General features: G+C 40.3%; 1 protein-coding gene across 4 annotated transcripts in view; it reads left to right on the forward strand.

The window, feature by feature from the left end:
- The first annotated feature begins 13,411 nt into the window (after positions 1-13,411).
- LOC106584979 (V-type proton ATPase 116 kDa subunit a 2) overlaps positions 13,412-14,800 on the forward strand; it is a 42,478-nt gene continuing 41,089 nt past the window's right edge. For 2 of the 4 annotated variants that reach the window (XM_014170681.3, XM_014170682.3), the window contains exon 1: positions 13,412-14,205. In XM_014170681.3, the coding sequence (XP_014026156.1) occupies positions 14,089-14,205 (117 nt within the window). In that variant the 5' untranslated portion in view covers positions 13,412-14,088. The remainder of the gene's footprint in view (positions 14,206-14,800) is intronic. The other 2 variants (XM_014170680.3, XM_014170683.3) reach the window with 1 other exon arrangement.

A 14,800-nucleotide genomic window follows, 5' to 3' on the forward strand; every position in this document is an offset into this window, starting at 1 on the left:
ACAATACACATTCTTAAAATAAAGTGGTGATCATAACTGACCTAAAACAGGGAATCTTTACTAGGATTAAATGTCAGGAATTTTTAAATGTGTTTGGCTAAGGTGTATGTAAACTTCCGACTTCAACTGTATATACATTTTACAGACCCCGTATGTTTTACACTGGTTATCTTGTTATTAGTCCCACCCTTCAGCTCCATTCAACCCTCCCATCTGTCTCTTAACACCATCCATTTTGGATTTCTATTTGCCATATATTTTTCAACTGTGCTGTGATGCTTCACAAAAGTACTGAACCTTTCTATTCTCATAGCTTCTACAGATTGTAAATTTAAAGAAACATTTTTGCTAAAAGAATTATTATATTATTGATTGATTGATTGACTATGGCTTTTCAAATCACCCAGTATTGCTATCTGCAGCATTAGTTCTAGGCAAATGTTGCAATTCTTCAGTCATTCCTGGACCTGTTTCCAAAAACGAGCTACATATGGACAGTATCAAAATAAATGATCTAATGACTCTGCCTCCTCACAGCAAAATCTGCAGAGCTGGGATGATTGTATCCCCCACATATATATAACGTTCTATTGGTTGCAAGAATTTTGTATAGTAATTTAAATGGAAAAATTTGAAGTTTTGATCCGGCATTGTTTTGCGTGTCAATTCATAAACCATGTGCCATGGAGTGGGTACATCGAAAATCTCTTCCCAACTATTTTGCAATTTATATGGCACAGCTGTCAATTTTTTGGTCCTTAGATGAAATTGGTATGTTTTCCTTTGTCACACTTTTCTTCAACCATTTATGTTTTTTAATCCAGGGCCGACAGACAAGTTCCTTACTTTTTACCCTTCTACTTGCCTCTTCCATTTTTTGTGGTAATGCTGCAATTAGTTGGTTGCAATTTTGGGCAGAGCAGACATTTCCATATGTCTGTGTTAGCTGCATGTGTGACGTAACTCCACCAGTCCTATTTATGATATCATTCACTAAAATTATACCTTTTTTAAACATTTCATCGAAAAATACATTTTTTTAAATCAATTAGTATATTTGAGTTTAACCACAATATTTGTTGTATTATTTGTTCTGTCTTTTCAGGTGGATTAAACTGGAATTGCAACCAACTTTCTAAGGAGGCTTGTTTAAAAAATAACAATATTTTGGAGATTATTTCCTTTTCAAACAACCCGAAAGTGAGCCGTTGTAATCTGAATAAAGGGAAAAAGGCCATTCTTGAACATGGGATGAGACATTCCTACCAATTTACTAGAGAACCAGTTTGGATTTAAGTATAACTTTTGTATGACTGATGCCTATAGTGAGAGGTCTAATGCTTTGATATTTAATAATTTCTGCCCTCCGAATTCATATTCGTTATATAGGCCCTTTTCATTTTGTCTGGCTTGCCATTCCAAATAAAATGGAATATTTTTTGTTCATATAATTTAAAAAGCAGGTCACTAGGTGTAGGCAAAACCATAAGCAAATAGGTTAACTGATATGACTAAAGAGTTAATCAGGGTGATTTTTCCACAAATAGACAGGTGTTTTCCTTTCCATGGTAGCAAGATCTAATCTATTTTTGCTAACTTTCTATAAACATTTATTGGAGTGAGATCATTTCTTTCTTTTGGGATTTGTATACCGAGTATGTCCACATCCCCGTCAGACCATTTTATTGGTAAACTACACGGTAATGTAAAATTAGCATTTTTTTGTGATCCAATACATAATACTTATCATAATTTGGTTTTAATCCAGAGAGGTTAGCAAAAGTATCTGGATCCTCTAGGAGGCCGTGGAGGGATTCTAATTGTGGTTTTAAAAGAAAACATGAATCATCAGCGTACAATGACACCTTTGTTTTTAAGCCACGGATTTCTAATCCCTTAATATTATTGTTTGATCTAATTTTAACAGCTAACATTTTGATGGGAATAATAAATAGATATGCCAATAGTGGACAACCTTGTTTTACTCCTCTAGACAGTTTAAAACCTTCTGAGATGTAGCCATTATTTACTATTTTACACCTAGGATTACTATACATAACTTTAACTCATTTTATAAGAGATTCCCCAAAATTGAAATGGTCTAGGCATTTATATCTAAACTCCAGTTGTACTTTATCAAAATACTTTTCAAAATCAGCTATGAAAACCAGGCCTGGTGTCCTCGATATTTCATGTATTCTATTGTTTCCAGTCTTATATTATCTCCAATGTATCGTCCATGTAAAAAATCTGTCTGATTAGGATGAATAATATCTGACAATACTTTTTTAATTCTATGCCCCAAGCATTTATCTAGGATTTTTGCATCACAACACTGAAGTGTAAGAGGCCTCCAATTTTTTAAATGAACTGGATCTTTATATATACCACTTGGGTCCTGTTTCAGTAGTAATATCAGACCTTCTTGTTGCGTGTCCGATAATCTACCATTTATATAGGAGGGGTTAAAACATGCCAATAATGGTCTTCTGAGTATATCAAAAAAGGTTTGGTATACTTCCACTGGTATGCCATACAGCCTGGAGTTTTCCCAGCCTTGAAGGCTTTAATTGCATCAAGAAGTTCCTCCTCTGTAATTTGGCTTTAACATGAGTCTTTCTGTACAGATGTTAATTTTACATTATTTTTAGGAAAAAAACAGAAACAATTAGTGGAGATGGAGGAGACTGAAATGAAAACATATTCTTAAAGTACTTTACTTCCTCTTTCAAAATATCATTCGGTGAATCATGCGTGACTCCATCATTTGTAACAAGTTTCAATTTTTGGTAGCATTTGTATATTGAAGATTGAAAAAGAATTTGGTGCATTTTTCCCCATATTCCATCCAGGTCGCTCTATTTTTATAATATATTACACTGGATCTTTCTTGAATAAGTTCCTCCATTTCTTTTTGTTTTTCCTCTGACTTATTCTGTGCCTCTATGGTACAGTTTTTATTGCGATCCAACTGTACTGTTAGTCATTCAATTTCCTTTGTTAATATGGACTCTTTTGATCTGAATTGCTTTTGTTTTATAGAGGGGGACTGAATTGCATGGCCTCTAAAGGCACATTTAAAAGTGTCCCATACAATAAGGGGATCTGCTGTACCTATGTTATGTCTGAAAAAGTCAGTTATAAATTCTTCTGTCCTAGTTATAAACAATTTATCATCTAGTAGGCTTTGATTACATTTCCAATATCCTCGCCCACGTGGAAATTCTGTAAGAGCAATATATATGCCAATTATGTGATCATCCGACTGCATTCTGTCCCCTATCAACACTTTATCTTTTGGTGCCAGAGAGAATGACATAAGAAAGTAATCAAAACGACTATCTTGATTAAGCCTCCGCCATGTATATCTCACTAGGTCGGGGTATTTAAGCCTCCATATATACACTAATTCCAATATATCCATGACATTCATGATTTCCTTAAGTGCCTGATAGTTTGTAGTGTGATTTCCTTTAGTGTCCATAGAGGTATTTAAGACCATATTAAAATCTCCCACCACAACAATAGAGTCTAGTGTTGCTTGTAGAGTTGATAAATTCTTATATATATTTTTTTTTTCAAAGAAGCTTGGATCATCATTATTTGGACCGTATAGGTTAATAAGCCATATCTGTTTATTGTCCAATAACATATTTAAAATAATCCATCTACCTTGAGGATCTGTTTGGACAATTTGTACATTTGGATCAAAATTACTGTCAGACGATTGCTAGGAGTGGTGGTAGGAGTCAGGCGCAGAGAGCAGAGGTACGGAACTGTGTGTTTATTTTAATCAAAAACACAACACGAACAACGCCAACACAAAAGGCGTGGAAAAAATGCCAAGTGCCCAAAACAGGTGCACAGCCAGCCTACAATATCACAGTCGTAAATCGCCAGCACATCCAATGAAAAAAACACAACCTGACGCTAAGATAATCCCGCACAACCAGGCTTAAATAACCAAAATCAAAAGACAAATGAGGAACAGGTGCAAACAATAAGACAAACCAAACGAAAAGGAAAAAAGGATCAGCGGCGGCTAGTAGGTCGGTGACGACGACCGCCGAGCGCCGCCCGAGCAGGCAGGGGAGCCACCTTCGGTGGGATTCGTGACAATTACTGTTAATTAATACCATCACCCCTTTTGAATTTCTTTGCCCATGGGAGAAATATATTTCGTCCCCCCAGTCCTTTTTCCACAAAACTTCCTCTAAAATTTTTGAATGAGTTTCCTGTAAACAATAGATATTATATTCCTTCTCTTTTAGCCAGGTAAATACTGATCGTCTTTTCTTATTATCTCCTAAGCCATTACAATTATAATTGGCAATACTTATTTTACCACTTACCATAAAGAGACACAAGTTTCAATTCTATTTATTAAAATATGTTTGTAAACGCACCGTTAAAATGTTACATGATGATTGAGTGTCTATATAGCTGTATCATGATATTTGCATTGCTACTAAGTAAACCTCCAATTGGTCCCCACTATTCCACCCGCTAAAACCCCTCCTCATCCCGAGTTGGGTTGTCATCCCAATGCCGGCAGACCACCCCCGACCCCTCGGATCCCATAGCCCTGAAGAGACGAGGATCCATCCTTCAAAAAGAGTGCCACTCACAGAACAGAAGTAGATCAACCTCCAAATGCATTTCCATCGCCCTCACCTCGATTTGTATTATATATAGCCATCAAAAAATATATATTTAAAAAATCCTGTTTATCTTATTTTCCATAATTATCTATTAATATTTGCAGTAATGTAGGCAATTTCACCAATCTTGCCATTACCAAAATTACATTATTGCAAGCAATTACTATATTAGCAAACAATTATTGTGAATCATCCTATATTGTCCCTAACATCTTTTACTCTCAACAGTTGTGGGATACACACATACACCCACACACTCATACACACTCAACCCCTTTCCCCCACACAACCATAGGCTCACATTCTCAACAGTTGCACCATCCCAGAGCCCAACTCAAAAAGGTCTTGATTTACGAATGCATATACAGTTGCAGCTGTATGAGAAGGCCTGCAAAACTGTGCAAAAAATTGGGCAGAAATGGGGAGATTTTTATTAACCATTGTCACATCCTAGATGATGGAGGTCAGATGTACCCCTTTCCCCTGAAACACCCACAACACGGTCCCCCCGTATTGACCATATTCCCACGCATCTCCATGCAGTCAGACTTTTGATTTTGTGCCACCAGGGCCACAATAATATACCCCCTCTCTGAATGTTCAAGTGTGACCCCCTCCCCATGGGTTACTGCAGCTAGTTTTGCCAGCACTGCCACTGCCTGGGTGGGGACACCCCACTTGAATCCCCACCGGCTAGGTACAAGGTCGTCAAGGTTCTCATTAGCAGCTTTGAGAATTTCCTTGTACAGTATGCACTCCCTTTAGGGGGCTTTGGCTTGCAGGACCAACCCTGCCAAGCAGGCTCAGAATCTTGAGGGGGCAGTGCTGCTCTAGGTCTCTGACCGCATTTTGGCTGCGTACAGACCGCTTACAGCAGGCCCATAAAACAGTTAGGGACTTCTTAGTATCTGGGTCATTCAGGTGGGTGTCTAGGGTATAGAGTTGTGGACCGTTCCGTCAATATAGGATCATAAATAAATAAATGATATGTATAATTCATTAAAAAAAATGTAGTTCCCCATGATAGGACAATAAATAAATTAAATGTACAATTTATTTTAAAACACTGTTCCACCATCATAGGACAATAAATAAATAAATAAATAGATGTATAATTCATTATAAAAAAAGTATATCCATCATCTGAACAACATTGAAAGTTCTCTCACAACCACTGCTCACAGCAATACATTGGTTCTGGGATATGCAACCATTTCCTTTCTCACTCAACGCCACACTTTCCCAAACACCAACAAAACACACACCACACCATCCACGCATACTGTGCCTTCTGTTTACTGAGTTTTTATCTTCACCATGTTGAATTAGTGCTTTTGTGTCCCAATTAGTTATATTTGAAGATATATAGAAAAGCTATATTTTTTGTTGTATTAGTACAATCCATAACCAAGCTAGAATTGTGTGTTTCATTATTTTCCTCATCTATAAGAACTTTGTAATTTTTAAAATAGCCATGGAGTAGTCTTTGTGTCTCTGAACAACTGGTTATCAATATATAGTTTATCGACGACGAGAGCTACTCGTTTCCCTTTTAATCTATTTTCCTTACCCTGGCTGACTGGTTGATCAAACCCTTTTAACTTTTAACTTTAACTATTAAATCCTAATATTAGCTTACATATTCACCCTATTAATTCCTAATTTTGGCTTTGTTGCTTCTCCATTCCACTTCTGTGACCAACACACTGAATAACTCACAGTTGTGAAACTGAACTGCAGCCAGCCTGTGGGGGGTGGTACTGGAACATGTTCTGGGATTCCTCCCACCGGCACATCCACGTTAGGGTCATTGTGACAGAGGTGGTGGTGGTGGCGGTATCTGACTTCCAGAAGTCAGATAAGTGGCAAAAGCCTATAACACTGTCCAGTGCCATCACACCTATGTTACCTTTCTGTCTGTGCTGTCCCTATGTTGAGACAGAAAAAAAGTGTGATTGAATAAAGTTCTCCTTGTTAGGACTACTGTCTCTGATGTGAGTGTTGCCCCGACTGGGACTCAGTCTTTCCCTGTCACCTCCTCCATCACCCTTCACTGATATCCCCATCAACACAGGACCACCCAAAACCAGGTGACCCCTGAAATTTTAAAGCCCGCAGAATTGAATCAACAGCTTCCGTATAATGTTTTTATGATTACGTTTTTTTTTTCTTTTTTTTCTTTTTCTACTGCATCATTGATTGTATGTTGTTTTACTCCATGTGTAACTCTGTGTTTTTGTATGTTGTCGAACTGCTTTGCTTTATCTTGGCCAGGTCGCAATTGTAAATGAGAACTTGTTCTCAACTTGCCTACCTGGTTAAATAAAGGTGAAATAAATAAAATAAATAAATAAATAAAGTGCTGTGAATAAAACTCTGATATGGTTCTGCCCTGGTGTCCTTCAGGTTTCAGATTAACTTTACAGAATATGACTGCGACAGGAATGATGTGTGCTGGCCCCAGCTGGCTTTCCCCCTCACCAGGTATTACACAGGTGAGACTCTGCTGTCCCAAGATGTGACAAGTGAAATGTTATAAATAGATGATGGCAGTAGGATTAAAGCTTTCCCTCCACCCTTCTACCTCCAGGTGAGTTGTATTTTGTCTCTGGCCAAGGGCCTTATCCTGGTGTTTGTCTTCATCGCTGCCTCCATTCTTGGGACTCGATGGAAACAGATCCGACAGGCAAGGAGAAGTGCTTTTCTCTAAACCCAGGTATCTTAGAAAGAGTGAAGTAATAATCAGACAAATTAACATGCACTAACTCTTGAGGCTTGAATCTGCTTGATCCTGCTGTTTGAAAAATAATGTCTGAACATTGTTATTGATGTAATGAAGTCATTTTCAGGTGGTAAGCTTGAACAGTTTCAGCAGGTTTTCATGGTTTATAACAATGTCAATTATCAAGTTGATTGTATTTTGATATTTTTAAAGATATTTTTTTACCTTTTGGAAAATCAAATTTTTGATTAACTTGAAATGTGAATCTGGCCTGGGACAAAGATTGTCTATTATATTTATGAGATATTCGAGTGAACGCTCTAACAATGGAAGAGGTGAGATCAGGTGGGACCATTCTAACCAATGAGAGAGCAGATACGAGTGTGAACAACAGGCATAGAGATAGATAGAGGACTCATTTTTGTATCTGAGCTTTCTAGCATCTGCGATGGCATGGACAGTGCCATGGACAGTGCCATTGAAGCCATCTCCATTTTGTAGTAGTCCATTTCCTTCTTCATCGGCTGATTGCTCCCTACTCATAGCAATCCCCACATAGTTGGCTACTTTATTTTAAAGTAGTACATTTTCTCTTATGACCGAAAATAACTTCTGGACATCAGGACTGCGATTACTCACCATGGACTGGCAGAATCCTTTTTTTCCTTTAACGAGTCTGACGAGCCCAACGCGAACGATATACTGCTTTCTCGGGAACAGGCCCAGATCCCTAGGATTTGCGTGAAGAGGAGGTGGAAAAAAAGGGTCCAGAGGGCGGCCTGCCTTCTGAGAATTTGTAAGCGATCGAATAAACCCCCACTTCCTTCTATTCTGCTAGCAAACGTGCAATCTTCGGAGGATAAAATCGATGACCTTCGCGGAAGATTAAACTACCAACGGGACATTCAAAACTGTAATATCTTATGCTTCACGGAGTCGTGGCTGAACGACGATATTATCAACATGCAGCTGGTTGGTTATACTCTGTACCGGCAGGATAGAACAGCAGCGTCTTGTAAGACAAGGGGCGGCTGACTATGTATTTTTGTAAATAACAGCTGGTGCAAGATTTGTAAGGAAGTCTCGAGCTATTGCTTGCCTGAGGTAGAGTATCTCATGATAAGCTGTAGACCACTCTATCTACCTAGAGAGTTTTCATCTGTATTTTTCGTAGCTGTTGACAGCATTGAATGAGCTGTATTCCGCCATAAGAAAACAAGGAAACGCTCACCCAGAGGCTGCGCTCCTAGTAGCCGGGGGCTTTACTGCAGGGAAACTTAAATCCGTTTTACCAAATTTCTATCAGCATGGTAAATGTGCAACCAGAGGGAAAAAAACTCTAGACCACCTTTACTCCACACACAGAGACGCATACAAAGCTCTCCCTCACCCTCCATTTGGCAAATCTGACCATAATTCTATCCTGCTGATTCCTGCTTACAAGCAAAAATTAAAGCAGGAAGCACCAGTGACTAGATCAATAAAAAAGTGGTCAGATGAAGAAGATGCTAAGCTACAGGACTGTTAGTACAGACTGGAATATGTTCCGGGATTCCTTCGATGGCATTGAGGAGTACACCACATCAGTCATTGCCTTCATCAATAAGTGCATCGATGACGTCGTCCCCATAGGGAGAGTACGTACATACACCAACCAGAAGCCATGGATTACAGGCAACATTCGCACTGAGCTAAAGGCTAGAGCTGCCGCTTTCAAGGAGCGGGACTCTAACCCTTGAAGCTTATAAGAAATCCCGCTATTCCCTCCGACAAACCATCAAACAGGCAAAGCGTCAATACAGGACTAAGATCGAATCGTACTTCACCGGCTCTGACGCTCGTCGGATGTGGCAGGGCTTGCAAACCATTACACACTACAAAGCGAAGCACAGCCGAGAGCTGCCCAGTGACACGAGCCTACCAGATGAGCTAAACTACTTCTATGCTCGCTTCGAGGCAAATAACACTGAAACATGCATGAGAGCACCAGCTGTTCCGGAAGACCTTTAAACAGGTCAGCATTCACAAGGCCGCAGGGCCAGATGGATTACCAGGACTTGTACTGCAAGCATGCGCTGACCAACTGACTAGTGTCTTCATTGACATTTTCAACCTCTCCCTGACCAAATCTGTAATACCAACATGTTTTAAGCAGACCACTATAGTCCCCGTGCCCAAGAACATTAAGGTAACCTGCCTAAATGACTACCGACCCGTAGCACTGACGTCTGTAGCCATGAAGTGCTTTGAAAGGCTGATCATGGCTCACATTAACACCATTATCCTAGAAACCCTAGACCCACTCCAATTTGCATACCGCCCCAACAGATCCACAGATGATGCAATCTCTATTGCACACCACACTGCCCTTTCCCACCTGGACAAAAGGAACACCTATGTGAGAATGCTATTCATTGACTACAGCTCAACGTTCAACCCTGGGACTAAACACCTCCCTCTGCAACTCTATCCTGGACTTCGATGGGCCACCCCCAGGTGGTAAGGGTAGGTAACAACACATCCGCAACGCTGATCCTCAACACAGGGGCCACTCAAATTGTTTTTGTCCCGTACACATATTTTGCAGATGTTATCGCGGGTGAAGTGAAATGCTTATGTTCCTAGCTCCAAAAGAACAGTAACCTAACAATACACGCAAATCCCCAAAATAAATAAATTAAGACTATGTACATAGGGCAGCAGTCTCTAAGGGTGCTAGGTTGAGTACTGGGTGGTAGCCGGCTAGTTACTGACTAAAGTTCAATGCAGAGTACTGGGCGGAGGCCAGGAAGTGGTGACTATTTAAGTCTGAAAGCCTGGAGATAAAAGCTGTTTTTCAGTCTCTGGCCCAGATTTGATGCACCTGTAATGTCTCCACCTTCTACATGGTAGCGGGGTGAACAGGCCATGGCTCAGGTGGCTGAGGTCCTTGATGATCTTACTGGCCTTCCTGTGACATCGGGTGCTGTAGATGTCCTGGAGGGCAGGCAGTGTGACCCCGGTGATGCATTGGGCTGACCGCACCCCTCTCTGGAGAGCCCTGCAGTTGCGAACGGTGCAGTTGCCATACCAGGCAGTATTACAGCCCGACAGGATACTCTCAATGGTGCATCTGTAGAAGTTTGTGAGGTTCTTAGGGGCCAAGACTGAGGTTGAAGAGGCGCTGCGTTCACCACACTGTGTGGATGGACCATTTCAGGTTGTCAGTGATGTGCACACTGAGGATTCCGTTGGTGTCCGTTAGTAGTGTTTTCTTTGCAGCAATTCGACCATGAAGGCCTGATTGACACAGTCTCCTCTGAACAGTTGATGTTGAGATGTGTCTGTTACTTGTATACTCTGTGAAGCATTTATTTGGGCTGCAATTTCTGAGGCTGGTAACTCTAATGAACTCCGCGTCTTCCTTTCCTGTGGCGGTCCTCATGAGAGACAGTTTCATCAAAGCGCTTGAGATTTTCCGGATTGACTGACCTTCATGTCTTAAAGTAATGGTGGACTGCCGTTTCTCTTTGCTTATTTGAGCTGTTCTTGCCATAATATGGACTTGGTCTTTTACCAAATAGGGCTATCTGCTGTATACCACCCCTACCTTGTCACAACACAACTGATTGGCTCAAACACATTAAGAAGGAAAGAATTTCCACAAATTAACTTTTAACAAGGCACACCTGTTAATTGAAATGCATTCCAGGTCACGACCTCATGAAGCTGGTTGAGAGAATGTCAAGAGTATTTAACCTTTATTTATCTAGGCAAGTCGGTTAAGAACAAATTCTTATTTTACAATGACTGTCTACCCCCGACCAAACCTTCCCCTTACCCGGACGACGCTGGGCCAATTGTGCACCGCCCTATGGGACTCCCGATCACAGCCGGTTGTGATACAGCCCAGGATCAAACCAGGGTCTGTAGTGACGCCTCTAGCACTGAGATGCAGTGCCTTAGACCGCTGCGCCACTCGGGAGCTAAGACAAAGGGTGACTACTTTGAAGAATCTCAAATATAAAAATATATTTTGATTTGTTTAACACTTTTTTGGTTACTACATGATTCCATGTGTTATTTCATTGTTTTGATGTCTTCACTATTATTCTACAATGTAGAAAATAATATAAATAAAGAAAAACCCTTGAATGAGTAGGTGTGTCCAAACTTTTGACTGGTACTGTATGCTCCAGTAAGGTTGGCTTCTTACCGTTCATAGCAATGGTTATCAACTGTACTGCAGAAATGGAACGTAAATCACAGAAAATATATGTTGTGGTGCCAGCTGCAGAGATGTATTTGGGCGTACGAGATTTGACTTCAGAAGAGTTACAGGCAGGGGCGGAAATCCCGGGGGGGACGGGGGGGACACGACCCCCCCATCCTGGGAAAAATATGATTTGTCCCCCCCAATATATCACTGAAACATAACTATGTAATTTAAATAATATTAATAATATGCAATGAAAGCAATTGTGCTGATTATAGACACTTAATAGCGCTTTTTTAAGTTTCAAAAGATTGCAACTGCCAGTTCCTTAGCTTGCTAGGTAACAGAGAGGTCGTATCTACTGTCTGAAAGGCACTCAATGCACGTAACTGACGTGAGGTTAATCCAGTCAATCGCGCACACACACTAGCTGAATATGCAGAGCTAGCGCGCAAATATTAACTATTAAGCTAGCTAGTGCCTATTCCATTTATGTGGCGTCGTCAAAGATGGAATCAGCATGCAGATGATGTAAGTTAGTGCTTCAAAGTCCCTGTGATAAGGTTAGCGATAAACTGAAATCCAAACTTCTACCATTGTCTTAAATATATTTAATGGTCTCGTTGCAAAAGCTAAATTGTCGCAAGTGAACTTATATTTATTTATTTTATTTCACCTTTATTTAACCCGGGTAGCAAAGATTATAGCAAACACCACTGAAACTGAATTGGTGCTCGCTAGCTTTGCAAATTCAGCTATTGTTGGAAGCCAGCCAATATGAAACAAACTATTAAAATTACAAAAGGTTGCAGCATATGTTGTGTAAATGGTGAACTCATACAGCTGTCAACTCATGTCATTTTAATCCGTTTCACATTTGCTAGCTACCTTTTAGATCGAAGCCCAAATAGAATGATTGAAGATGATAGAAGCCCATTTCCTACTGTAAATAACCTACACACTGTGTGTGTGTGTAGCCTGCCAGCCAGGTAGAAAAATGGCAGAAAAATAAAAGACGGACATCAGAGTATTTTTCAATACACCAAAACGCATAGTAAGAACCCTAGTAGCCTAATATCTCAAAGACTAGTTGATAAAATGTTCATAAGAAAGAAATGAAATTCTAATGGAAATGTTTCACAATGATGTCATTAGGCAGAGCAGGCAACAGATGGCACACAGACAGCAGAGTTGGGGACAGACTGGCAGAGACAGGGAGTCTCAGGTAAGTTTGTTGAGTCTTTGTTTGGCAACATTATGAAAGGTTCTCAATTTTTTTTACTTGTAAAATAGGAACATAATTGGAAAATGCCATGGATACCCCCACTCTCAACTTAAACTGGTGACTGAACTAAGATTTGTTAAAGGCAATGGTATTGCTGTTGTGATTAGTTGTGTAGTTTTGGGTACCGGTAGTTAGGAGTACGGCAAACACCTTATTTCTTTGGTTCCTCAATATACATTTACCATATTACAATGTAGGCTATGTGTTACAGCACTACTTTTGATGTCCCCCTCAGGTATTGCTCATGAGAAAATGTCATGTAATTGTCCCCTCCAAAGTTGATATCAGATTTTCGCCAATGGTTAGTGTTGAGTGGTGGTGTCCAGTCCTCCCAGGCCACTGGCATGGTGCAGGAGCAGATAGGGTCAAAGTAGTGGAATGGGGTAGTGGGTTTTCAATGACTGTAGAGTTAGTTGGTAGGGTGTTTTTTTTATAATATTGTTTTTGAGTTTTGTTTTGAGTTTTTCCTTTTACAAAGTATAATGGGTTTATATTATAGTCCAGTTGAAGGCGGTAATGCAATATATTGGATGCCAACCGCCGTTAAACTCCAAAGAAGAAGAAGAAGACTTGCGGAGTTGGATGATGGTTGGGTCAAGTCGGAGCTCCTTCCCTCCCCCCGAGTTACCAGTCGTCTTGAACGCACTGAAGTCGGAGATTTCCGAGTTGTTCTGAACGTGGCATAGCTTGCATACAAGCTCCATATGAATGGGCGCATGAGTATTTAAAGCAAGTTTTTATTTATTGAAGTTTCAAGTTTAAAATGTGCTTATAGTAATAGTTATCTACCGGAACGTTTCTACTGTCAGAAGCTAGCTAACGTTACCACAACTTGACTGAGAAGAGAGTTTACGGAACCATCTAACGCTAGCTAGTGACAGAGTGGACCTTCTGGTTCGCTAAATCGATAGCCACGTTAATATGGTTACAGCAAGATGACTTCGACAGGAACTTCTTGAGACTCACTGGACTGGAGACGTGTCACTGATGGGCCAATGATTGACACGGTGTTGAAGTGAATGCACCGGTTGTTTGCTAGCCAGCCAGCTAGCTGCTAGCTTGCTTGCCTGCTAGCTAGCTACTTCTAAGACGCCGGAGCTCACCGGTGAGATTGTTCGTCCGCTAAGCCTACCCAGGGAAGTGGTTTGGGTTCGTGACTAAGATTGGCTGTAGCTGAAACTAGCAAGCCGGTTGTATTGTGTGAGGAGAAGAGCAGGCTGTCAAGATGGGCTCGTTGTTCCGAAGTGAAGAGATGTGTTTGACCCAGCTGTTTCTGCAGTCTGGATCAGCATACGACTGCATCAGCGAACTGGGAGAAATGGGTATCGTGGAATTCAGAGACGTAAGTATTAATCCCCAAATAAACTGTCATCTAACTAGAACAGCTGTATTAAAACAAATTGAAAAGTTATTCTCTCTTTGGTGCTGTTGTATTGTGAGCTGTCACTGTCAGACATGAGCAGGAATGTAGAATGTTGCCCATGGGTTTCCCTAACATAAGATCTGACACAAGATGGCTTATATAACAAGTAAAGTCTAACCATACTGAGTACAGTAGATTGTGCTTGCTTTACCGATGTTAACAGGTTCTTGTGAGGAGTCTGGACCAGTTTGATTTCATGGTGATATCTCAGTGTTGCAACTTGCCCTGTAGAGCAGTGGTACCAACCTTTCCTGAGTCAAGACCACTTTCTGAGTCAAAATTCAAGCAGAGATCTACTGCTCTGATTTTTTTTTTTAAACAATAACCAATTAACAGTTCTGTAGTAATGAGGTTTTTGCATTAGGCTATAGGCCCAATACATTATCACTGCATATTGGCTATGCTAGAATTGTACTGGCGATGTTGTTCTCTGAAGATCATTTTTAAATTATTGAAACAATTTGCGGTATATGATCACACAGGTAATAGATAATTTGTTGTATTATTTGTGAGG

Source organism: Salmo salar, chromosome 24 (assembly GCF_965601325.2).
Source record: "Salmo salar chromosome 24, fSalSal1, whole genome shotgun sequence".
In the NCBI taxonomy this organism is placed as follows: Eukaryota; Metazoa; Chordata; class Actinopteri; order Salmoniformes; family Salmonidae; genus Salmo; species Salmo salar.